The sequence below is a fragment of the Saimiri boliviensis genome, chromosome 7, assembly GCF_048565385.1.
Source record: "Saimiri boliviensis isolate mSaiBol1 chromosome 7, mSaiBol1.pri, whole genome shotgun sequence".
Classification (NCBI taxonomy): Eukaryota; Metazoa; Chordata; class Mammalia; order Primates; family Cebidae; genus Saimiri; species Saimiri boliviensis.
Window position 1 is genome coordinate 44610869 of NC_133455.1, and position 23977 is coordinate 44634845.

Consider the following 23977-nt stretch of genomic DNA (forward strand, 5'->3'; position numbering starts at 1 on the left):
ATGTAAGAGGTAAGACAAGATTTATAATTTTTGAAAACTACTTTTTCTGCAAGAGAAATTGGCAATATGTGTAGTTACTATTTTTACCCTTAAAGTCTTATCTCTTTATATTGACGTTGATGTATTTTAAAATGTTGAAATAGATCACATCTCTTTTGCCTTACTCATAAGACAGAAAAAAAAAATAAAGTCAATTAGCAAGAAATAGGCTTTTATTACAACTATTATTCTCCCTATACCTTTGGTTTTCACACTTATGTATTATTTTTAAGAAGTTAAGTCAAAACTATCTATTGGGTACTATACACAGTCTGGGTGAAAAATCTGTACCCCAAACCTCAGCATCACACAGTATACCCACATAAAAAACCTGCATATGTAACCTGGTATATAAAAGTTAAAATTTAAAAAAAAAACACAAAAAACAGAAGTCAAGGTACACAAACAAAATAATCAAGTATTCTGCTTTAAAGAAGATAACATCATCCTCAACTTCCTGTTCAATTTATTACATACATATTATGTCTCATATAAAAATTTTAGGGTAAAAAATCTGTAATTACTATGACGATAATGTTGATAAAGAATTAGAAGTAATAAAATACCAAAATATTTCAAAATCTGAGACATGAACAAATAATATATAAGTAATTACTTACCTCAGACATGGGGGTTCCCCAGAAGTCATTTTGAAATAAAGTTTTTAAAGGTGTGGATGGATGCAGGTCTTTGTTATCCAGTATTGCTGAAACATCATCAAAAACAAAACCACAAAAAAGGCTGTTCCAATAACAGGCAGTAACCACACCTACTATTAAGGTTATTTCTTTGAGGTTAACATCAGCCATCTTTTCTACAAGCACTTCTGGACAAAAACTGGAAAAAAAATCATGAAGATAAAATAAGCAATATATTTATTTCAGGTAAGTTCAATTTTAGTAGCTGGATAAGTAATTGCATACTAATTCTCCAGAGAAAAGCTCAGCTAAAATGCCATCCACTTGAAAGAAGTATAAGTGAATCACCTTGTTGAAATTCACCCCCCTCTCTAACTGGATAAAGCCAAGTAATCTTCTCTACTGTTCCAAGGCAGAAGACTGGAGATTTCCTTTGTGGATTATTTAAAACATAGGGTCTATGATAACAGGGACACAAGTGAGAACAAAGGCAGCATAATGAAAACAAAAGTTAGCCGGACGCGGTGGCTCAAGCCTGTAATCCCAGCACTTTGGGAGGCTGAGGCGGGTGGATCACAAGGTCAAGAGATCGAGACCATCCTGGTCAACATGGTGAAACCCCGTCTCTACTAAAAATACAAAAAATTAGCTGGGCGTGGTGGGTGCCTGTAATCCCAGCTACTCAGGAGGCTGAGGCAGGAGAATTGCCTGAACCCAGGAGGCGGAGGTTGCGGTGAGCCGAGATCGAGATCGCGCCATTGCACTCCAGCCTGGGTAACAAGAGTGAAACTCCTCCTCAAAAAAAAAAAAAAAAAAAAAAAGAAAACAAAAGTTAAGTAAAAGTCTGTCTATGTATTTTAGGTTGAGACCTTCTATCCCTCTTCTACTGGGCACAAAATTCTATAAAACTTTACAACACTGAAAACAAACAGGGTTCTAAAAGCTTCTGGAAATAAAAAAGGTTCCAATAAGAATCAGGAATCACAAGTCATTTTTTTTTTTCACCAAAAATGCTACAAGCTAGAAACGAAACAAAATTTCCTTCCAAAATAATAAAGAGTAATGCTTCAAATTTCTGAGAAATAATGATTTCTAAACTAAAATTCTGTATTAATAAACCTAAATTTCCCAGGTGAGAAAGTAGAATAAAAACGTAAGTCATTTAAGGTCTCAAACAATTTACCGCTGATATTCCTTTTCAAGAAACTAGGAGAGAAGGTACACTAGTAAAATGAGTCAGTATATTAAGAAACACAGATACACAAATCAGGAAATGGGATCCAATATAAAACAGCTATATATAAATGTTATAATTTAGTAAAACCTAATGAATCAACTCAGGATATCTATCTTCGGGTAGGTAAAAATCAAGTTTTGTGCACAGGTCAGAAACCCTCTTCCCATAAATAATCTCAGATCACTGACTTGCTAACATCAATTCACTTTGGGTGACAAACTGTTGTTTGGTTAAATGTTCTAACCACAGTAAAGTTTGAAACTAATAAAAGAAAAAAAGTAAATTAAACCTGTGGTTTCAATGCTTTAAAGTATTTTTGGGAAAAAAACCTTTAAAGTTTATATGGGAATAATTTAGGTCTAATTTTTAGAGTACTTGCAATGAGAATCTGACATCCTGGAGACTTTGGTAAGTTAGCTGCATAACTATAATTTAAAAATATATAATAATATGAATAAACACAATATTAAATTAGGCATCTGATTTTCTAAAAGTTAACTGCAACCTTTAAGAGAATCTGACATCCTGGAGACTGATACAGTAGCTGTGTAACTATAATTTTAAAATATATAATAATATGTATAATAAACTACTAAGTAATTTGTAGATTTATAACTATAATTGAAAAGTATAATTTAGCTAAACATACAAATAGTATTGGAATTTTTATAAGAACTTGGGATTTGCTATAGTTTTATTTCCTAAATTTAAGCCGTTCTTTACTTAAAGTTTTACTTGAGAAAGTTTTCCTTGTTAAGTTAGGTATCTGAAGTACTTAAAAATGAACACATTCAAATTAATTCAATTCTTCAATATAAATATGTTTATTTGATACATATATACAAATATATAGGTATGTATGTATTTGGTTCTTCTGTTAGTTGTGCCTGGGGTCACTCATGTGCTTATAGTTATCCTGTGGGTTGACTAGGGCTGGATGGCTTTTAAAGGATAGATTTCTCAGCTTTGAAAGCTAGTCTCTGCTACTTACTGTCATATCTTCTAACAGGTTAGCTTGGGCTTCTTAAATGATGATCTCAAGACAATAGGACAAGATTCACTGCACATGCTCTTCATAAGGCTCTATTTAATGCATATTTTTAAAATTATTATTCAAGCAAGGTACATCCTGAATCATGGGGAAAAAGTTATAAAAGGACCAAGATAACAGAATTTTTAAGACTCCCCAAAGGAGCGTAGCATAAGAGGGAGACAGAGCATGTCATGAGCTCAGTTGTGGAGTCATCTTAGGTTACATCTGAGAGTCATCTGCAAAGTAGAGGTTGCGGGTAAGAGAAAGATTTACACAAAGGGATAGATAGAGGGGGACATGGTTCACTGGGGCCATTATCGTAAACATGTGACACTATTTGTGTTAGTTGTGAGAACTTCTGGTTTTTCCTAGGCACAGAAGCGGACTCACAGATGCACAGTTTAAGTGGATGGGATGACTGATTTCTGTTTGCTTACAAAAATGGGATGTTACTATATATGTACACAAAATCCAAGTGCAATTAGAAATGTGAAAGGAAAATAAAACTTGGAATCCCAATTCATTATGCCTAAAAAAAAAAAAAAATAGGCTGAAAGCTGAGTCATGCAAGAAACTCTCTCTCCTTTTGTTCTTAAGCAGATAGCTGTAAATAAAATGTTAAATATCTTCACAGGTAGCTACTTTATTAACCTTATCTTATGTAAAATGCTGATTTACTAGCCCACAAAAATACATAATATTTATTCTCCATCTGCTCTTATTCTCTTGCAACATGTGGACACGGATTACTGTGTTTACCCTTTTTCCTCCCCCCATTGGATTTTTCCCTTTTAAATACTGAAGCCCTCAAAATCATCTTAGAGAAAGGAAGAGACTACAGACTGTTTCAGTGATTCAGTGTTTATTTCTTTTGGGCATGTCCCTAACCTTGGCAAAATAAATTTCTAAGTTGATTGAGACCTTTCTTACTTTTTGGTTTACAAAGATTACACATGAGCTACATTATAGATATATAAAACTAAAAACAATTCCTGCACCACAATTGTATATGTGTTCACTTCTTGTAATAATTTAATTGTAAAACTGTGCAAACAATAAACCTACAGAAAAAAATTATATGAATCTGGAAATATATATTCAGAAAAGTCTTCTTAGTTTAACTTCTTGGGAAACTGAGAAGTCCTCTCAATTTCATTATCATTAAATCATCTTTTACAGGAATGGCAAACTATCATGTTTAAATTTTGTAAAACTTTGGCCTGCAAAGTCTGTATTCACAGACTCCCTACTAATCTTTCCAGTTCCTCATGTTGAAAGAAGGCAAGTGTCTGCTTGTTGCATACTCACTCCTGTCCATGAAAATAAGGCAAAACAAAATGTTTAGGATACATAATGGATACAAAATGGCCATGCTTTATTTTAGAGATTGAAGAAGTAAGCTACTATGAATTTTCTTGATAAGTCAGCAAAAAGGAATTAAAAGTAACATCTAAGGAATATAAATTCATTGCTACAGAGTACAAAAGTAAGCAATTATAAAAGGTGAGGCTTTCTTGTGAAGTGATTTTGAACAGATAAAACTGTTCACAAAAGTCCAGGGCAGAAAAAGGCAGGTCCAGACAAGTGTTCTTGTAATCGGCCACCTATAAAATTGTGAAGTCCCAATTCTTGATGAAATCTGACTGATACAGAAAATCTGATGAAAAATAATAGAGTTTTGGCAGTTTTCCTCAAAAACATATAGTGAGTTACTGAACTGGAACTTGAGTTAAATTTCCCAATTCACAGTTAGGGACAAACAGGCCACAACGCATGAAAACTTAGTTGACTCGTTCAAGTCACAGCTGACTTGTTCACTGCTGTATCCCCAGTGCCTAGCACAGGGAACAAGATAAAAAATATTGTTAGAATAAGTTAAAGAATAAAATTTAGATAAGATTTTGCTTTTAGTTTATGATTGTCACTGAGATCTAGGCTACAATCTTACCTCCATCAATTGTTAGGAAATTACTTAACTTTTATGAACTTGTTCTCACTTCTGAAAAAGTAGAATAAAACTTAACCATTAGAGACCGGGCACCTTGAGTTTATGACTATGACCAAGAGAGTGGTGGAAGTAAAGGTAGAAAAGAGTAATACAGACAAAACAAAACTCGTAAGTGAATACATAAAAGTAAGCTATAATGAATTAAGAAACAAGAAAAAAACGAGGCGTTATAGTAAAAAAGACAGACTGCTATTATGAAAACAAACATATAGTAGTAAGTGTGGTGTATTTCTTCTATGAAAATAAACATGCAGTAGTAAGCACAGTGTATCACATGATATGGGCTCAATAATTACTAAATTTCATTCCTACCATTGTCAGAGGTATTTGAAACAGAGCAATTACATCTTGAATAGAGGCTGGTTAAAATAAGGCTGAGATCTACCAGGCTTCATTCCCAGGATGTCAGGCATTCTAAGTCATAGGATGAGATCGGTGGTATCATAAAGCCATGAAGACCTTGCTGATAAAAACAGCATGCAGTAAAGAAGCCAGCCAAATTCCACCAAAACCAGGATGGCGAGAAAACTGGGACCTCTGGTCATTATCACTGCTCATTATACAATAATTATAATGCATTAGCATGCTAAAAGACACTCCCACCAGCTCTATAACAGTTTACAGATGCCATGGCAATGTCAAGAAGTTCCCCTCCGTGGTCTAAAAAGGTTAGGAACCCTCAGATCTAGGAATTGCCCACCCTCTTCCCAGAAAACTCATGAACAATCCACCTCTTGTTTAGTATATAATCAAGAAATAACTATAAGAATCCTTAGTCTAGCAGTCCAGGCTGCTTTTCTGCCTATGGAATAGCCATTATTTATTCCTTTACTTTCCTAATAAACTTGCTTTCGCTTTACTCTATGGATGCACCTCCAATTTTCTCTTGGCCAGATCCAAGAACCCTCTCCAGGGGTCTGGATCGGACCCCTTTCCAGAAACACTATCTCATGTTAAATTATGAATTAAAAACACTGAATATGAAGACTATTTAATTCAAATTATCGAGTAAACACTTATAAAATTAAAACATGGTAATATTAATAAAAATAGCATGATTGAAGAACAAGCACTTTACAAATACTGGTTTCCCAGAATGTGTGAGGAGGTAGTATAGAAGAATATGTCCTCCAGAGAGATCTGTGTTCAATCACGTTATTTAAGTTAGAGTACTCAGTTTCTTAACTTAGACGGAAAATGAGGACAATGTAAGCACCTATTTAACTGGATTGTAATGAAGAATAAACAAGATTATGAATAGTATTTGGCTATAATCTTTCATAAAAGTAGTAAAATTGTTCCTATAAATCTGTCTTTAAAATTTACCTCACAAAACCAGTAATTTTTTACTTGATGCTGAGCTACTTATTTTACTTAAATTGGTGGTTTAAAAAGAAACTCATTACTTATTTTCAAAAGGAAAATTTATTGTCAAGTATAGTATTCTTTTTTAAAAGCAGCGTTTAAAATAAAGGTACAGATGAGAAGCACTTGTCCAGATAGTCGGAAATGTCATTTAGATTTAGGTCTACAGCTTCTTAGGAAAGTTAGCTAGAAATCTATCATACTCCAGCATGGCTGTGAGCAGAGGGATGAGCAAAACTTGCACAAGTAAGAGTGGAAAACACCAAGAGAAGGCGCCTTCATGGACGGGAACCCTAGGTAACCAAGCAAGTGACAACAACAGTACAGGTGAGTCCTTGGCTCCCTTCTCCCTCCACCCCGGCAGTGGCCCGGACAAGTACTAACCTCTCCACTCTGGAGCCTTCACTTCATAGTAGCTCCACAACCTTCAAGCCCCACCATCCGCCAAGGGACCTGTACTACAGGTAAGGCGGGCGGGGTCAGAAGATGCCATAATCTCTGGTCAACTCTTCGCTCGCCCCCAAACAGGATCACCACGGCGCCGCTCTCACTAACTACCAAGACAGATTCTGATACCAAACAAGGCTAAAACTTTTTTTACTCCTTCTTACAGAAGGCCCTGGAGGCCGCTTGCAAACGCCTGAAGAGAAGGCGGAGTGTTCCCACTTTTTCAGAATGGGGCCAGGCCCTACGGCCCCAATAGCAGAAGCTTCTCTAAGCCGGGACTGCTCCCCTCAACTCCTCCCTATCCGCGGACCGACAGCTCGACTTCACCTGGGAGCGGTTCCGCCAGTGGACGGTTTAGGAAAACCTCAGGAAGAGCGGCCCAGCGAGTGACGCCACTGAAGCCACAGTCATGGTCTACCTCGTTCAGGCCACCAGCTGCTAAACGCCTCAGCCGCAGCGCCTCCCGCCTCTCCGTCCTTCTCCGCTGCCCCGGTACCGTCGCAGCCTTCCGCATTGCATGCCGGGAGCACCTTACCTCCTCTTCTCAGGGACTTCAGTTCCCAGCATGCACAAGCCTCAGGCAGAACTGCAGTCTGGGATTTGTAGTCCTCGTTCCATGCCTTCTCAGCGTCCTGAACACCGACTCCTGGGACTCCGACGGAGAATCTAAACGTAAAGCATCACTCATGGTCGTGAACTGTAGGCTCTCCTTGCATCCGGGGTCTTATTCTGGCCTTGGCGGAGTAGGGGATGGTGTCGCTTAGCAGCCGCTGCCGCTTTGGCTTGCTTGAGAATCTTTGGCGGGACCCTGAGTCCGCGTGGAACTGCGATAGGGATCTGTCAGGGCCTGCGGCCTGGTCCAGCCTGGTGGTTGCGATAGTGAGGGACCTCCGCTGGTTGTCAGGCTTGGTCTAGGTGGGTAGGAGCAGCGAGTCGCTCCAAGCTCAGGTTCTTTAGCCTCCGGGCCCCTGTGCCACAGCGTAGCTACCCCGCCCCTTCCAGCCTCCGGTCCGCAGTCCTGCCTTGCTTCGATTCCAGTGTCTCCCGCACAACTTAACTCTTTGCAATTGTTAATGTTCGCATTTTTTTTTTTTAGCCCCAAATTCTGCTTCTCCATTGTCAGCCGTCCACAGACCCTCGCCCTTGGCACGATTAGGGTGTTCGCGCGCGTTGAGGGTAGGGGGTATGGAGGAGGGGATCCAGAATCTTAGTCCTAATTTAGATTAGTTTTAGCAAGGAAGCCGTCACATTTAGCCGGTACACTCTGACAGTTGGTGCCGACTGCTATGATTTTGACCAAGGCTATTTTGCCTACTTGTCTGTGTTGAGACTAAGGCATAACTATTTGCTATCATCAGAAAGTTGTAATGACATAATCTGCAAAAAATGTAAACTACTAGAAAGCCTACAATGCTGTGTACCTTGAAAATGCTAATTTCCACCTGTTTTGTTACAGAGGTGGAGCACAGTGAAAGAATTCAAGATGCCACCTAATATAAACTGGAAAGAAATAATGAAAGTTGATCCAGATGATTTGCCCCGTCAAGAAGAACTGGCAGATAATTTATTGATTTCCTTATCTAAGGTGTATAATTGATCAACAATAATAGATATATATATATATATATATATTAACTTATGATTAGTTTATTAATAAAGTGTTTTCTGCAGGGACAACTGTAGTCACAATCTGAAAGAGTTCTTATATTTTGCTTAAAGGTTATAAAATATAAAACAGTTGCTTTTTTGTTTACTTAGGTGGAAGTAAATGAGCTAAACAACGAAAAACAAGAAAATGTGATACACCTTTTCAGAATTACTCAGTCACTAATGAAGGTTTGTATATAGTAGGTTTTAATGGTAGGTTTGGCTGTTAGAGGAACTATAAAAATCTTTTCTTATATAAGGTAATCTTTGTGAAAATACTGGATAATATCTACATCACCATTCAAAAATGCAATATATTTAAATGTGGCTTAAGAATTGTAGTGTGTAAAACATCGCTGGTTTCTACTTAAAGTTTCTAAAAGGGTGTGTAGGGGAAACAGAATGAGTATATTGAAAAATTATATAGAGAAATATATCCTGAGGTCCAAATGACAAATGCAGACAATGACTACTTGTAGGGATTTGTTAAGAGGGGAAGTGATTTGAGAAGTGTTGGAAAACTTCACAAAGGATGAAGACTGAGGAATAGTTTTAGTTAAGTGGAAGGCAATGCAATGGTAAGATAGTAAGGGAATTCTAGAGCTGTTGGTTACCATAAGTAAATATTGAGAATAGGAAATATGCTTATTCTTGACGTTTGAGAAAACAAGGTGCAGCAAGTTTGTAGCAGGCTGTAGAGAAAACAAATCTTGGGTAGGTACTTTGAGATAGGCTGTTGAGGGCCTTAAAGATATGTATTATGCTATCAGCAATTGAGAAGGCAATAAAGCTTATTGAACCACAGTTGATAGGTACAAAAATATGACTTAGGAATGCAAAACAATATATATGACAAATAAAAGGACATTGGAGCTGTATAGACATCACATTATAGAGGAATTTAAACATGAAATTACGTGTTAGAATAATAGCAATTGGAACAGAAAAAAAGTAGTGGAAAAAATTACAAAGGGAGATGTTGCATTACTGGATGTAAGACTTGAGGACTTGAGGTAAAAGGGAGAATCAAAAATATTTCATGCTATTAAAAATCTAGAAATTGTAATCTTAACTAAGAAAGTTGCCTGGCATGGTTGCTCACGTCTGTAATCCTAGCACTTTCGGTGGCCAAGGCAGGAGAATTGCTTGATCCTGGGAGTTTTGAGACTTGCCTGCATAATACAGCAAATAATATAGTGAGACCTTGTCTCTACGAAAAAATTTAGTCTTGCCGATCATGGTGGCATGCACCTGTAGTCCTAGCTACCCAGGAGACGGAAGTGGGAAGTTTGCTTGAGCCCAGGAGGCAGAGGTTGCAGTGAGCTGAGATTGTGCCACTGCACTCCAGCCTGGGTGACAAAGTCAGGCCCTGTCTCAAAAAAAAAAAAAAGAAAAATTATGTATTTATTCAACAAATATTTACTGAAAATCGCCATGTGCCAGCCATTGCTGACACTAAAAGTCATAATAAATAAAATTTTTGTTTTCAGTGCTTGCATTCTAGTATAAAGGCATACTGAACCTTTTTTTTTTTAATGATTAGATGAAAGCTCAAGAAGTAGAGCTGGCTTTGGAAGAAGTAGAAAAAGCTGGAGAAGAACAAGCAAAATTTGGTAAGCACCTTGGAAAAAGTTTATGATATTAAATAATAAATTCCATTTGTTCATCAAGCTGTAGAAAATTAAATTTATTCTATAAGATGTATATAGTTGATTTTTAATACGTAACATTTATTTAATAATAAGCAATTCTAGACTCGTATTTTATGGATCTGCCATATAATTCTTTTGATACCTTATAATCATGGTGGAATCTTTTAAAAGAATTAATTTTGTTCAAATTTATTTAAAAGTTTGTTTTGTGGTAGCTAATGAATGAAAACATCTGTCTTTTTTTTTTTTTAAAAAAAAACAGAAAATCAATTAAAAACTAAAGTAATGAAACTGGAAAATGAACTGGAGGTATGTCTTTTTGTATTTCCTAGGATGTAATTGTCATTAATTTTATTTTGCATTGTTTTCAAATTTAAAAATTATTATTGGCTGGAAGAGTTATAAGGATGATAGTAATCATGGTTATTTGTTTATTCAGCATATATTCTCCATGCCTATTATGTGCCTTATATTGTACTAAGGATTGAGCATACAGTTGTGAACAAAATTAAAACAGTTAACTGCTAGATGGAGCTTGCAGTCTTGGGAAATATATAGAAAGCTTACTGGTAACTGAGGTGGAGGGTGGGTGGAGATTTGAGGAATAGTGACCAAAGGGTTTTATAGAAGTAATTTTTTACAAAGCTAAGGGCTAAAATATGAATATATTGTTGAGGAACTAAATTCAGATTCCTGAAAAGGTAGGAATGTAATATAAATGGATCAGCCTTTGAAAGGAGGAATACCCTTTTCCTTGTGTTAGGAGAGGAGGAAGAGTAGATGAGGGGAGGAAGAATGGATGTATGTAGAAGCCTTTATGTTTGTAGGCATAGTGCCTGGAAGTCAAAAGGTTGGTGATGATGTCATCTGTTAGAAAGAGTGGGAGATGGTGTGGTCACATTTTAAGAAAATCAGATAAAATTTGAAATATAATGGAGAAAAGACTGGAGAGTTGGGGATCTGGAGTCAGACAGATTTGAGTTCTAGTCCTGATTCTTTTACTTGTTAATTCTCTGAACTTGGATGACTTGTTATTTTTTATTGTATATTCAGCTCCTGGAAAAATGCCACGCACTTTCAATAAATACTCATTAAATGAATTATGGCAGGCGTCCCCAAACTTTTTACACAGGGGGCCAGTTCACTGTCCCTCAGACCGTTGGAGGGCTGCCACATACTGTGCTCCTCTCACTGACCACCAATGAAAGAGGTGCCCCTTCCTGAAATGCGGCGTGGGGGGGGCCAGATAAATGGCCTCAGGGGGCCGCATGCGGCCCGCGGGCTATAGTTTGGGAACGCCTGAATTATGGAGTTGAATTAATTCTGTGTTAGTGTTTAGCTAGGCATCTGCTATGTAATAGAAGAATAGGACAGTTGAAGCTATTGGTAGGAAAGTGGTTGAAGTGATGATTTATGAAGTCTTAACTGAATAGATAAGAAAGTCAAGACAAGATTGGGGTTGGGTGAGCAGAAGGGTAGGGAGGAGGGAGAAGTCAAGGGATTAGTGTCCTGTGAGCTCAAAGGACAGGCATAGTGGGAATAATTGAAAGAATGTTTCTGGTTGGACAAGGATCTAATGTTGGTGTGGGAGTGAGAGATGATAGTGAATTCAAGAAACAAGAAAAAAAATAGACTAAAACAAAAGTTATGTGGAAATTGCATAGGTGGGAATTTAATGAACGTCTGTGAGGCACATGCTTAAATTTCCAGTGTGTTTTGCAGAGTGACTGGTAAGTTGGTGGTTTGCTGCTACCATGAGTAGGCAAAGATGGAGAGCTGGATATCTTGTGAGAAAGCAGCTGAGGTTTTTATAGGATGATGGAGGAATGATAGGAATGATCACATGAAGTTGCAGGGTAGAGTAAACCTAGAAGTACCAATGCCTTCTCCTGACCCTAATGTATTTGAGCTATGAAGGAATGAGCACCGTCCAGCTGAAGGAGTTCCAAGGGCATTAGTATCCTAAAGGATCCAAATTGCAGTTAAGGCAAGGAGATGGAAAGGATGATTCAGTAAATAATCTGAGGATGTGAAATATTTATCTTGGAAGAGGACTTAGCACAAGGGAATGCTTTTTGAAGGAGAGAAAAAGTGTGAAAAATTTGGTTAGGGTAGAGGAAAAACAGAACTATAAGGTGAAGAGATAAATGTGAGACAGGTTAGATGACCAAATGATTTGATGTTCTGGGACATGACCTAAATTGACAAGAATATGAAGTAAAACGGATTTAGTTGGCTACAAATCTTAAAGATAAAGGGAACCTGAGTTGTTCAATAAGGTGGCACTAACACTAGCTATTTATATTCATATTTGTTAAAATTAAAGTGAAAAATTTGGTTCTTCAGTTGCAGTAGCCACACTTCAAATACCCAAACGTAGCTACATGTAGCAAGTGGCTACTGAACTGGACAGCACAGAGAGCATGTCCGTTATCCTAGAAAGTCCTGTTGGATAGCACTGGTCTAAATAGTCCATGATATGAGAAAAAGGGCAGGTTAAGGCACTAAGCTTCACTAACAGTGGCGGAGATTCTGATGGTTCGTACACAGGTTCCAGATCTCTGTGGCTCAGGTCCTTTGCCATTAGTCTGGTACCTGTTGGCCAGTGGTTACAACAGAATGATTAACAGTCAATTCTTTGTAGCTCTGGGTGGCTCAGGAGAAGTTTAAGGACTTACTAGCTGTGAACTAAAGCTTAGGTAAGTTAAATTAAAAAAAAAAAGATTTTAATATGATTTTAAATATCTGCACTGAAATATAATGAAAATTTAAAGTCAATATAAGTTGCTTATTGTTGAATCATTTGAACTTCAAAATATAAGGGGATTAATTTATACTTTGGGTTTATTACTTTGAGATGGCTCAGCGATCTGCAGGTGGACGGGATACTCGGTTTTTACGTGATGAAATTCGCCAACTTGAAAAGCAATTAGAACAAAAAGATAGAGAATTGGAGGACATGGAAAAGGAGTTGGAGAAAGAGAAGAAAGTTAATGAGCAAGTAAAGCACTTTTTTTTTCCCATGAATCTTCACTGTTCAAGTTACCTGGCTTTTTATAATTATTGGTAACAATATCAATTTTTGTATTGTATGTTATATTTGAGGAATGGCGTACACTTATCTCTAAGATTTTGTAACACTGTTCATTTTGTCATCACAAATTTTAAAATATAATGGAAAAGATACTTCTAGTAAATATGACTTAAAGATTAATTCTTTATATTTGGAGGTACATTTTTCTCAGGATATATCACACTTATTACCTAAAATTGATGCTTGTGTCTGGAAGATTAGTGTCAAGAAACTAATAGACTTGCATAAAGAAGTGGTCTTAGTATCATAGTTTATTTTGCATAAACGTTATATTTGTTTATTTTTTCTTTTTTTTTCTTTTTTTTTTTAAGACGGGGTTTTACCATGTTGGTCAGGCTGGTCTTGAACTCCCGACCTCTGGTGATCCGCCCGCCTTGGCCTCCGGAGTGCTTGGATTACAGGCGTGAGCCACCACGCTCAGCCGTATTTGTTTATTTCAATGTATTTATATGATAGTAGATTTGGAAATGAATCTTTTGATGATACATTCAATACTGTTTAATTTTCTTGGTTTTGGTTGTATCTTTTTATGTGAGATATATATATATACATATATATTGTTTTTGAGAAGTGTTAATGTCCGCATTTTATCAATCATATTTAAAATAACGTGTAATACATAGTTTTTATTGACTCATGTTATTCATTGTTGTAAACTAATAATTCTTGCAGTGTTCCCTTGAATTTAGTTTTGGGAAAAAAGTTTTTTGCAGATAAACTTGTATTTTCTTGAAGAAAATTTCCCATTTTACCTCAGCTTCCTATTTAATGTTTTATTTATTTATTAACATTTCTAGTTAACATTTATTTGTTTTTTATTTCACCTCAGCTGTTAGTAAACTTAGTAAAATTTGGTGCCTACATGTGGTAACTGTCCTGTCTCTTATACTCAGAAACATTTTTTACCTTTGTGTCCTTTACATCATTATTGTGTTATATTCTGTTTATTTCATTTTGTCCATTGTTCTCCCAGAAATAGAGGGTCATACATTTTAAGAAAACAATGATATGCTATTTAAGAGAATCTATCTCACTTGAGACCCAGAGTTCGAAACCAGCCTGGCCAATATGGCAAAAACCCCGTCTCCCCTAAAAATACAAAAAAAATTAGCCGGACCTGGTGATGAGTGCCTGTAATCCCAGCTACTTGGGTGGCTGAGGCAGGAGAATTGCTTGAACCCAGGAGGCAGAGGTTGCAGTGAGACGAGATTGCACCACTGCGCTCCAGCCTCAGCAACAGAAACGAAACTCTGTCTCAACCAACAATAACAGTAAGAACATCTATCATAAATTGATCTGTAAGGAAAACTATTCCTTACAGATACCTGTTTTACTCCCAAATTTTAAAGAATCATGTAAAAGTTAGCTATCAAAACAATGTGGTAGAGAAAGTATGGATTGTTGCCACTTAAATGTTAAGAACAAGCTCTTAACATTATCTGGTTAGTTAACTCTGCAAAACATAACAGACCTGTGAATTTTTTAATAGTTATAGATGATCTAACTTAACTATATTCACTGGTAGAATTGCTTAGGGGGATGCCTGTGGTTTTCTTGACTTTTATTCTTCTCTTTAGGCCTGTATCAGTTGACTTATCATTCATACCAGACACCCATAGCTAATCAAAACTACCTTGTCCATTTATATCTCAGACTATTATCTTTACTCATAGTCACACACAGAGAAAACTTAAATATATGGCCTGTGTTCCTTTTTGGCTGCTAAGTTCCTTGAGATGAAATACGGGTATAGTTGCTTTGGTAATTAGTTCTTTGCCCTTAACCAGTCATTCAGTTTTAGTGAGTCTTTACAGCATACCAGAGACTGTGCTAGTTGCTAGTGATATAGTGGGCAACTATGTTCTGCTTCTCAAGGATATTCATCGTCAATAATAAGCATAACATGATGATAATGTGTTACTTAGGGAGATATATCAGGACATATTCTGGGATACTCTGGAGAGGGATGTCATAATCAGTCTTGAGGTTCAGGATGTGATCTGTGAACTGAGACCTGAAGTAGAAGTTAGACTGGTAAGAGGAATGAGGATGTATATGGTGGTTAAAGAAAGAACATTCTGGGTAGAAGGTAACGCATTTGCTAAGACCTAGAAGTAAGAGATGTTATGGGGTGTTTAGGAAGCTACAGTTATTCATTTTGACTGGAATATAAGTGAAAATAGCTTATATGGAGTCCTTACTATGTGTCAGGCACTTCATATGCGTTAATTCATTTTTGCTTATTTGATACTTATCATATGAGATGTTGTCATTTCTACCATGATATATATGAAGAAATGGAGACAAAGAAAGAGTAATTGCCATAGTTACACAACTTTTAAGTGGTAATGATAGGATTTGAAAACAGTCTTACTCAAGAGTCTGTGCTAAATTGCCTTCCCAGTTTTAATTCTTATGATCCTCTGGAGAAATAAGCAAGGGCCAGTTCCTGATGAATTTGGTTCTTTTCCTAAAAGGAGTCAATGAAGAGTTCTGAGCACAGGATATAATAAGATCTATACTTTAAAAGTTTATTGTACTTTGTAGAGAGTGGATTGAAAGAGGCCAACACTAGTAAGGAGTTATTTGTGTTAATTCAGGCAAGCCCTAACGATGGCATTTGCCTGAGACAGACAAGTGTGAGAGAATGTAATTGGATGTGGTGAATTTGTAATTGATTGTTGGAGGAAATGGAGGAGGGAGAATTTGCCTAATTTTGTGGGTTGGGCCACTAAATAGGTAGATAGTGCCTTTCACTAAGGAGGAACAGAAGAGGCATTTGGAAAGTTTGAGATTATTTCAGTTTTGTAGATGTTAAGTTTGAGGTTCTTGTGGGCATATTCAGAAAGGGTTATCTGTGGTAGTAGAATTCACAAGATAACTCTGGGCAGATGATGAGGATTTATAAATCAACAATGTAGACATTATTGAAGCCGGAAAAGTGATCGTAAGGCACATTTCTGAGAAATGTCTATTAAGCAAGGAGATTGGAAGAGGTGCTTGAAGGAAAAGCTCAAGAAAGGAGAAACAGAGTGTGATGTTTGGAAAGACAGGAATAAAAGCCTGAATAGCATTAAATGCTTTAGCATTAAGTTCTTGGCTTCTCATAAAAATTTCTCAGTTAACACAGTGGGATTATTAACTTTCAATTGATAATAATGATATGCAAAATTCTAGAATTTGTATTATACTTTGTATTTTGTATAAATGTTCTTTAAGTTTTTTATTTCGAAAAATGTCATATCTTCATAAAGATTGTAAGAAATATACTGTTGGTGGGAATATAAATTAAATCAACTGTTGTGGAAGACTGACAATTCCTCGAAGATCTAAAAGTAGAAATACCATTTGATCCAGTAACCCCATTACTGGGTATATACCCAAAAGAATCATTTTCTTATGAAGATACATGCATGCATATGTTCATTGCAGCACTAGTCACAATAGCAAAGACATGGAATAAACCCAAATGTTCATCAATGATAGAATAGCTAATGGATGCTGGGCCTACTACTTAGGTGATGGGTTGATCTGTGCAACAACATTTGATCAGGTATACGTTTACCAACGTAACAAACCTGCACATTCTACACATGTACCCCAGAACTTAAAAGTTGATAGGAAAAAAAAAGAAAAACAATAACCACCCACATACCCTTCATATAGATTCACCAGTTGTTAATGTGCCACGTTTGCTTTATCTTTTTGTCAGTATCTTTACACACACATGTATTTGTCCATCTCTTGTTTGTTTAATCACATTTTTTGCTGAGTCATTTGAGAGCTCATTGCAGATACAACACTTTGCACCTAAATATTTCAGTATGTCTGTTTGAAAAACAAAGATGTTCTCCCACATGAACACAATAGAATTGTCAGGCTCAGGAAATTTAATACTGATTCAACACCATTATCTAGTCCATAATCAGATTTCTTCTAATGGCCCAATAATATCCTTCAGTCACCCCACCTCCAATATCCAAAGTTCCATCAAGAATCACATACTACATTTGGTTATTATAGACTTTTAAATATAGTTTTATACCATTGCAGTTCTATCTTCTCTTGAATAAAGGGCAGAAGCAGAAAAATGCAAGGTCATAAGAGGAATGAGATTTGGAGAACAGGTGAAAAAGGGCATCATAATGTTTATAATAATGTTTTCCATTTGGAGAAACCAGAGTCAACAAATGAAATCACTTATATGTAGATAGAGAAAGCTTTATATTTTTTTGCGATTCAATTCACTGATAATTGTGCTAAGAGCTCTATATGCATCTTATTTAATTCTTATGTCAACATATATGAGAAAACTGAATTAAAGAGATACTAAGTAACTCATTCACGCTTTGCAAGAAATTGGTTGATGAGGGACATAAATCTAGGCCAGTATGATTTTAGATGGCTTCTTTTAACCATTTTGTTGTTATTGCCTTATATTTCTAAGTAATTTATGTTAACTGATAGCAATAATGGTCTAGCTATGACATAGAAAAGTGAAATACAAAGATGTTGGGAAGAAAACCATTTTATTTGGATTTTTTTGGGTGGAGCAGGTTTATATGTTTCTGTATTCTTTGGTTAGAGTTTGTGTGTGTGTGTGTGTGTGTGTGTGTGTGTGTGTGTGTGCTTTTTTATTCTTTAAAATGAACCTGTTTAATACTTCTTAAACCCTTAATTTTTGAAAATTGTGGCCTATTATTGATGTGTTAGGTTGATATTAAATCCTTAATAGTCTAAATGTTTTTACTTTATTAGAGAGGACTTAAAATTTAAGTAGATAAGCTGAATATCTGGCTTTATACTGCTGATGGCCACACACAGTGGCTCAAGTCTGTAATCCTAGCACTTTGGGAGGCCAAGGTGGGTGGATCACTTGAGGCTAGGAGTTTAAGACCAGCCTGGCCAACACAGTGAAAACCTGTATCTACTGAAAATACAAAAAATATCCACTTATAGTGGTGTATGCTATAATTCCAGCTACTCGGGAGGCTGAGGTGGGAGAATCGCTTGAACCCAGGAGACAGAGGTTGCAGTGAGTGGAGATCACACCACTGCACTCCAGCCTAGGTTACAAAGAGAGATGTTATTAAAAAAAAGAAAAATTACTGCTGAAATTTAACTTATTATTTTTACTATTTTAGTTGGCTCTTCGAAATGAGGAGGCAGAAAATGAAAACAGCAAATTAAGAAGAGAGGTTGGTAAAAAATTTTAGTAGCTATGGTGGTTCAACAAAGGTACTTGTTAAAAAAGTTTACATAAATTTATATTTTAACCAGGACTGGAGTCCTCTAAATAACTGATGTTTTCAAACTGATTTTATGATACGACTTTGTCTGAGGGAAATAGAAAACGAAGCAAAATATGAGACTGTTAAGTACTATATTCATTTCAGGTCTATGAGGGTAAATACTTTTGTTATTGTTTTATAAGCCATTCTTTGCTAATTTTGTAATTAAATAGATGACTGGATTTCTATTCTTATTTCTCTTACCCAGAATCCTTTAAAATTTTTTATTACTTACGAAATCTTATAAATTCTGATTATCATTTGGTTCTACTGAGCCAAATAATGTTTGTACATTGTTTATTCTGATAGAATTTCTTAAGTTTCTAGCATAACTGAAATACTCTTTGTTATAATAGATAATTAGTATCCTTACTTTCTTTGGTTATTCAAAATAATGTACATCCTTCTCCTAACTTTTTTTTTTGTTTTCTTTAGTCTCTAATTCTTATTTTTAATTATATATTGCCTTTCTCATTTCTAATTACCTTTTTCCTGTCCTTTTCTGGAGAACAAACGTCTAAAGAAAAAGGTGAGGCTTTAAGGGTGGTGAAATCATGGGAATTTAAAGATATGTTCTGAGAGCACTATTTAGAGGATATAATTTTATTATTCTGAATAGTTTCATAATGCAGTGTTGTGTTTGGTTACCTTCAGAATGAACAGCTTTCTCAGGATATTATTGATTACCAGAAACAAATAGATTCACAAAAAGAAACACTTTTATCAAGAAGAGGGGAAGACAGTGACTACCGATCACAGTTGTCTAAAAAAAACTATGAGCTTGTCCAGTATCTGGATGAAATTCAGGTAAAATGGCGAGAAGTCAGTTCAGAGCAATGATTCCTACAAAACTTTAATTTCCGTTATAATATAAATCTAATATTTAGCGCTAGGTGTAAATTCTTTGGTCTAAATCTGTCAGTATATACTTGTAAAATATGAAATAAATTACATCTTTGAAGTTGTAACTTTTTAACTGTTCTTTTTATATTTGCCTGTCTTGGTCATTAAAAGTAATTGAGGTCCTTGTGTGCAATTTTTTTGATATTCAATTTGATTTAATTGGTCAATGCCAACTAAAGGTCTATAGAAAATTCTCTCTTTTTTTTTTTTCACCCCCAGTGGATACTTAATGGCTACATTTGATTTTAATTTGGTTTAATTTCACTTTTTAAAAATTATTTTTTAATTAGAGTGTCTTTAATGTTTTTAGACTTTAACAGAAGCTAATGAGAAAATTGAAGTTCAGAATCAAGAAATGAGAAAAAATTTAGAAGAGTCTGTACAGGAAATGGAGAAGATGACTGATGAATATAATAGGATGAAAGCTATTGTACATCAGACAGATAATGTAATAGATCAGTTAAAAAAAGAAAATGATCATTATCGACTTCAAGTAAGAATTACTTTTAGAATGACTTATTTATTCAGACTTCATATTATCTCATTATTATTTATTTGAGACTAGAAAGTACTTTAACTTTCTAAGATGTGAATTTTTATCTGTCTTTTTAATACCGTAATATGTTACCATATTGATATATTTGCCCATATGTGTTTCTCCAATCCCCTCACAAACACTGAATCTTACAGTCCAGGATGTATAAATGATACTTGAATGAATGTGTAGATAGCAGATATGTACAGCTCATAATTATGGGGTTTTCTGCAAGGCTCTTAAAAATCCTGTGGATCATAATGTTTAATTTTATCTTAAATGCATTATAAATACATTAGAAACCAATACATTGTTCACTGTTTATGTGGTTTAAACTTGTTTAAAAGGTAATGTTTAAAAATAAAGTTTTCTAGTAATGAAAGATAATTATACAATTATAAGATCCAGAAAATATTAAATGTCATCTTTAATTCCAGGATGACTTCAATGATAAATATGCATATGTAATGTAATGTATCTGTATATATGTGTATATAAGTATGCGTATGTATATATGTGTATGTATATATGTTTATAATGTATATCTAAATATGCACAGGTGAAATATATATTACATTAATTTGCAACAACTCTTGAATTAACTGTTGTCTTTTAGGTGCAGGAGCTTACAGAGCTTCTGAAAGCAAAAAATGAAGAAGATGATCCAATTATGGTAGCTGTCAATGCAAAAGTAGAAGAATGGAAGGTATTTTTTTCAGTTGACATAATAACTTTTTCATTTTGTATTTTAGATTCAGATTTTAGTCTTATTTTTGTTTAAATGTCGTATTTTTAAACATGAGTTTATTTCTTGGCTGGAAAAGCTCTAAAACTCTCCTTTGTGATCTCCAGCTCATTTGATATTGAATGATCTCTTTCACATCAATGAGTTGAACTTTAAACTTTTTGGTAGAAGTCTAACTCCAAAATATATTTGTCATCTGAAATATATAATTCTAAATGTATTTAAATTTTTTCACTTAACTCATAGTTACCTTGTATACATTAGTGAAACAGTTGCAGGTTTAATTTTAGTTTTTCTAACTAAATGTCAGATTGATCAGTGGGAATGGGAATAAACAAAGGGATAAAGTCACTTGGGAAGCCTTTTCAAAATGTACCTCTCTTCCTCACTTCCACTCTCCAACCTTAACAAAATTGTCAGGTCTTACCATATTAGAAGTTGGGATTATGATGGTTCAATATTTGAAAAACATCAGAGATGATTCAGAATGAATAATTCTAATTTTAAAAGCAATCACTTCTAGAATCATTGCTTTCTAGTAGAATTCACATACATCTTGTTGGCATTTGGAATTGATTAGCATCTAGGAAGCTCAGATAACCTATATTTAAACAAAAGTAGTAGCAATGGAAATAAGGCCTATAGAATCTGTCAAGCATCTGTAAACTTTATGTAAAGGGCCAGAGAGTAAATATTTTAGACCACCTGGTCTCTGCTACAACTAAACTCTGCTTATAGTACGAAAGCAGCCATAGAAAATAGGTAAATGAGTAAGCAAGGTGGTTTTCCTGTAAAATTTTATTTACAAAAGCAGGTGGAAGGCCAAATTTGACCTGTGAGCTCTAGTCTACCAACACCTGGAAAAAACAGTTTTGACCACATTTAATGTTGGCAGGAGTAAATGGTAACATGTTATATGTGTTCTGCACTTTGTTTTGAGTTAATTATCTTTTCATAATTATTTTATATCAGTAGATATAGTATTGCTGTTCTTTTTAAAGGCTACATAGTTTTTATACAGGTATTTATTTGATAATTTGTGAAGTTTATGAAGTTTCCAATTTTGGGGTTAAAAACTGTTTTAATGAATTTCCTTATATATGTTATTTTGCAAATGTATATCTGTAGAATAAATTGCTGCAAGTATAATTTTTATGTGTGTTGCAAATACATTCTGATAGGCTGTCACGTTTTTTTTTGTTTTTTGCTTTATGGCATTTTTTGCTATGAAATATTTCTTTTTGTTCTTAAATTTGTTATTTTTTGATGACTTTTGACCTTTGTTAAAATGAGAAAGGCTTCTGAGTATAAACGTGTTTTGTTATATTTTCTCCTAATACCTTTTTTTTTTTTTTAATTTGAGACAGAGTCTCACTCACTTGCCCAGGCTGGAGTGCAAGGGTACAGTCTCAGCTCACTGCAAGTGCCACCTCCCGGATTCAGGTGGTTCTTGTCCCTCATCCTCCAGATAGCTGGGATTACAGGCATATGCCACCATGTGTGGCTAATTTTTGTATTTTTAGTAGACATGGGGTCTTGCTATGTTGGCCAGGCTGGTCTGGAACCCCTGGCCTCAAGTGATCTGCCTGCCTTGACCTCCCAAGTGCTGGAATTACAAGCATGACTGTGTTTGGTCTTTTTTTACATTTAAATCTTTGAAACATATACAGTTTATTTTGATGTATGAAGTATAACATGTATGCAACAGAGTTCCTCTGTTATCCAAACATCATTTATTGATTATTTCATCTTTCTCCTATTGAAATACAATTCCATTTTTACTATATATGCCTTTTGAATTTGAATCTAATTTTGGAGTCTCTTAAATTGATTGATCTATTTTCTAGCCATGTATACTTGTTTCAACTGTTGTATGTTTTAATATCTAAAAACATTATCATTTTTCTTTATCACTTATCATTTTCATTTAAAAATGTTCCTTATGAACATTTTTAATGTGAATTATAGAACTGGCTTGTCTAGTTCTTAAAAAATATCTTGTGGATTTTTATTGGGTATGTGCTAAAGTTACAAATTGCTTTATAGATTGATTTAGGATAAACCTTTTTATGATAATTGGTCCCTCTAGCTAAAGAACACAAGATACCTTTTCTTTCATTCATTCAAGATATTTTATGCCTCTCAGTTATATTTTAATGCATACTTTATAAATATCAATTGTATAAAACTTTTTACAAGTATATGGAAGTACTTCTTGTTTATAAATGAGTTTTAAAGGTTGAAATATTTTTAAAGATTGAATTATAAAAAAAAGAAAATTACAGTATATATTTTAAGATCGTTTCCTATTTGAATTTCAGGTTGTATATACAAAAGGAACAAAGATTATGCCAGTAGTTGCTCATACTTTCTCACTTCAAATAATTTTATTTTCTGTATCATGTATCTGCTAATGGTGTCTATTATTTATGATAATGAAGAATGTTTTATTAATTTTTCTTTTGTGTAACAGATTCTGTTTTCTTTATTTCTAGCTAATTTTGTCTTCTAAAGATGATGAAATTATTGAATATCAGCAAATGTTGCATAACCTAAGGGAGAAACTTAAGAATGCTCAGCTTGATGCTGATAAAAGTAATGTTATGGCTCTACAGCAGGTAAAATCTTATCAGAATTTGGTTTTATCAACCAGTTTTATTAAAGTTGGAACTTTGAATGATGTCTTTTATTTATTATATCATCAGTGCCTAGTCTAGCAGTTTGCACTACCAAGTGTATAATAATGTCTTTTGAAATTTCTTACACTATCTAGTCCCTATAAAAAATTAGAATTAAGTTTAGAGTCAGGATTAGAGTTAGGACTAGCGTTACTGTGTTTCTTTTTCTTTTTATGTGGATAGTACGCACGTTATTTTGGTTAGAAATTATTTAATAAGAAATTATTAAAAACTAAGAAAATTCATAGTAATTTTTTACACTGTTAAGGTTTATTTTACTGTATCTTAGTCCTAACATACCCTACACAATGTGAATTAAGCTAAAAGCATGGTTATAATTTAACTGTGCTACGTAAAGATTTTATTTTTAGTGAAAACATACCCCTATAAAAGCAAGTCACACCTTTATTATTTGTGCTGTAGTTATAGTCTAAAAGCAAGAAGGAGATTTGAAAAGTACAGGCAGAATAAGAACAATTACAGGGGACAGTATTTTTGAATGAAGTATTAAGGGGAAAAAGCTAAGTTGAATAAAAGCAAAAGCACAGAGCAAAACACAAACATGCAAAATGGTAAAAATATGGAATTCAATGGAGGATGAGGAAAGTACCATATAAGGAATTATAGAAGTCACAAACATTAGGAAGTTCTGGAAATTCTGTTTT

At 34.7% G+C, this 23977-nt stretch overlaps 2 protein-coding genes across 9 annotated transcripts in view; one reads left to right on the plus strand and one right to left on the minus strand.

Annotated features, from left to right (window-relative positions):
- The window catches only part of TMTC3 (transmembrane O-mannosyltransferase targeting cadherins 3), a 53922-nt gene extending 46641 nt beyond the window's left edge, over positions 1 to 7281 (minus strand). The window contains exons 1-2 of one of the 3 annotated variants that reach the window (XM_003927862.4): positions 7095 to 7281; positions 660 to 876 (exon numbers count right to left, since the gene is read on the minus strand). In XM_003927862.4, the coding sequence (XP_003927911.1) occupies positions 660 to 848 (189 nt within the window). In that variant the 5' untranslated portion in view covers positions 849 to 876; positions 7095 to 7281. Of the gene's footprint in view, positions 1 to 659; positions 877 to 6704 lie in introns of all 3 variants that reach the window. The other 2 variants (XM_010338477.3, XM_010338476.3) reach the window with 2 other exon arrangements.
- Positions 7282 to 7479: 198 nt separating this feature from the next.
- CEP290 (centrosomal protein 290) overlaps positions 7480 to 23977 on the plus strand; it is a 90194-nt gene continuing 73696 nt past the window's right edge. For 4 of the 6 annotated variants that reach the window (XR_012518398.1, XM_039472306.2, XM_074402451.1 and 1 more), the window contains exons 1-12: positions 7480 to 7682; positions 8224 to 8352; positions 8526 to 8603; positions 9958 to 10027; positions 10329 to 10375; positions 12924 to 13067; positions 18305 to 18358; positions 18960 to 18980; positions 19106 to 19258; positions 19665 to 19847; positions 20506 to 20595; positions 23130 to 23252. Coding sequence is in view for 5 of the 6 variants with exons in the window: in XM_039472306.2 (XP_039328240.1) it covers positions 8251 to 8352; positions 8526 to 8603; positions 9958 to 10027; positions 10329 to 10375; positions 12924 to 13067; positions 18305 to 18358; positions 18960 to 18980; positions 19106 to 19258; positions 19665 to 19847; positions 20506 to 20595; positions 23130 to 23252 (1065 nt within the window). In the remaining variant the exon portion in view is untranslated. Of the gene's footprint in view, positions 7683 to 8223; positions 8353 to 8525; positions 8604 to 9957; positions 10028 to 10328; positions 10376 to 12923; positions 13068 to 18304; positions 18359 to 18959; positions 18981 to 19105; positions 19259 to 19664; positions 19848 to 20505; positions 20596 to 23129; positions 23253 to 23977 lie in introns of those variants that run through there. The other 2 variants (XM_074402452.1, XM_074402453.1) reach the window with 2 other exon arrangements.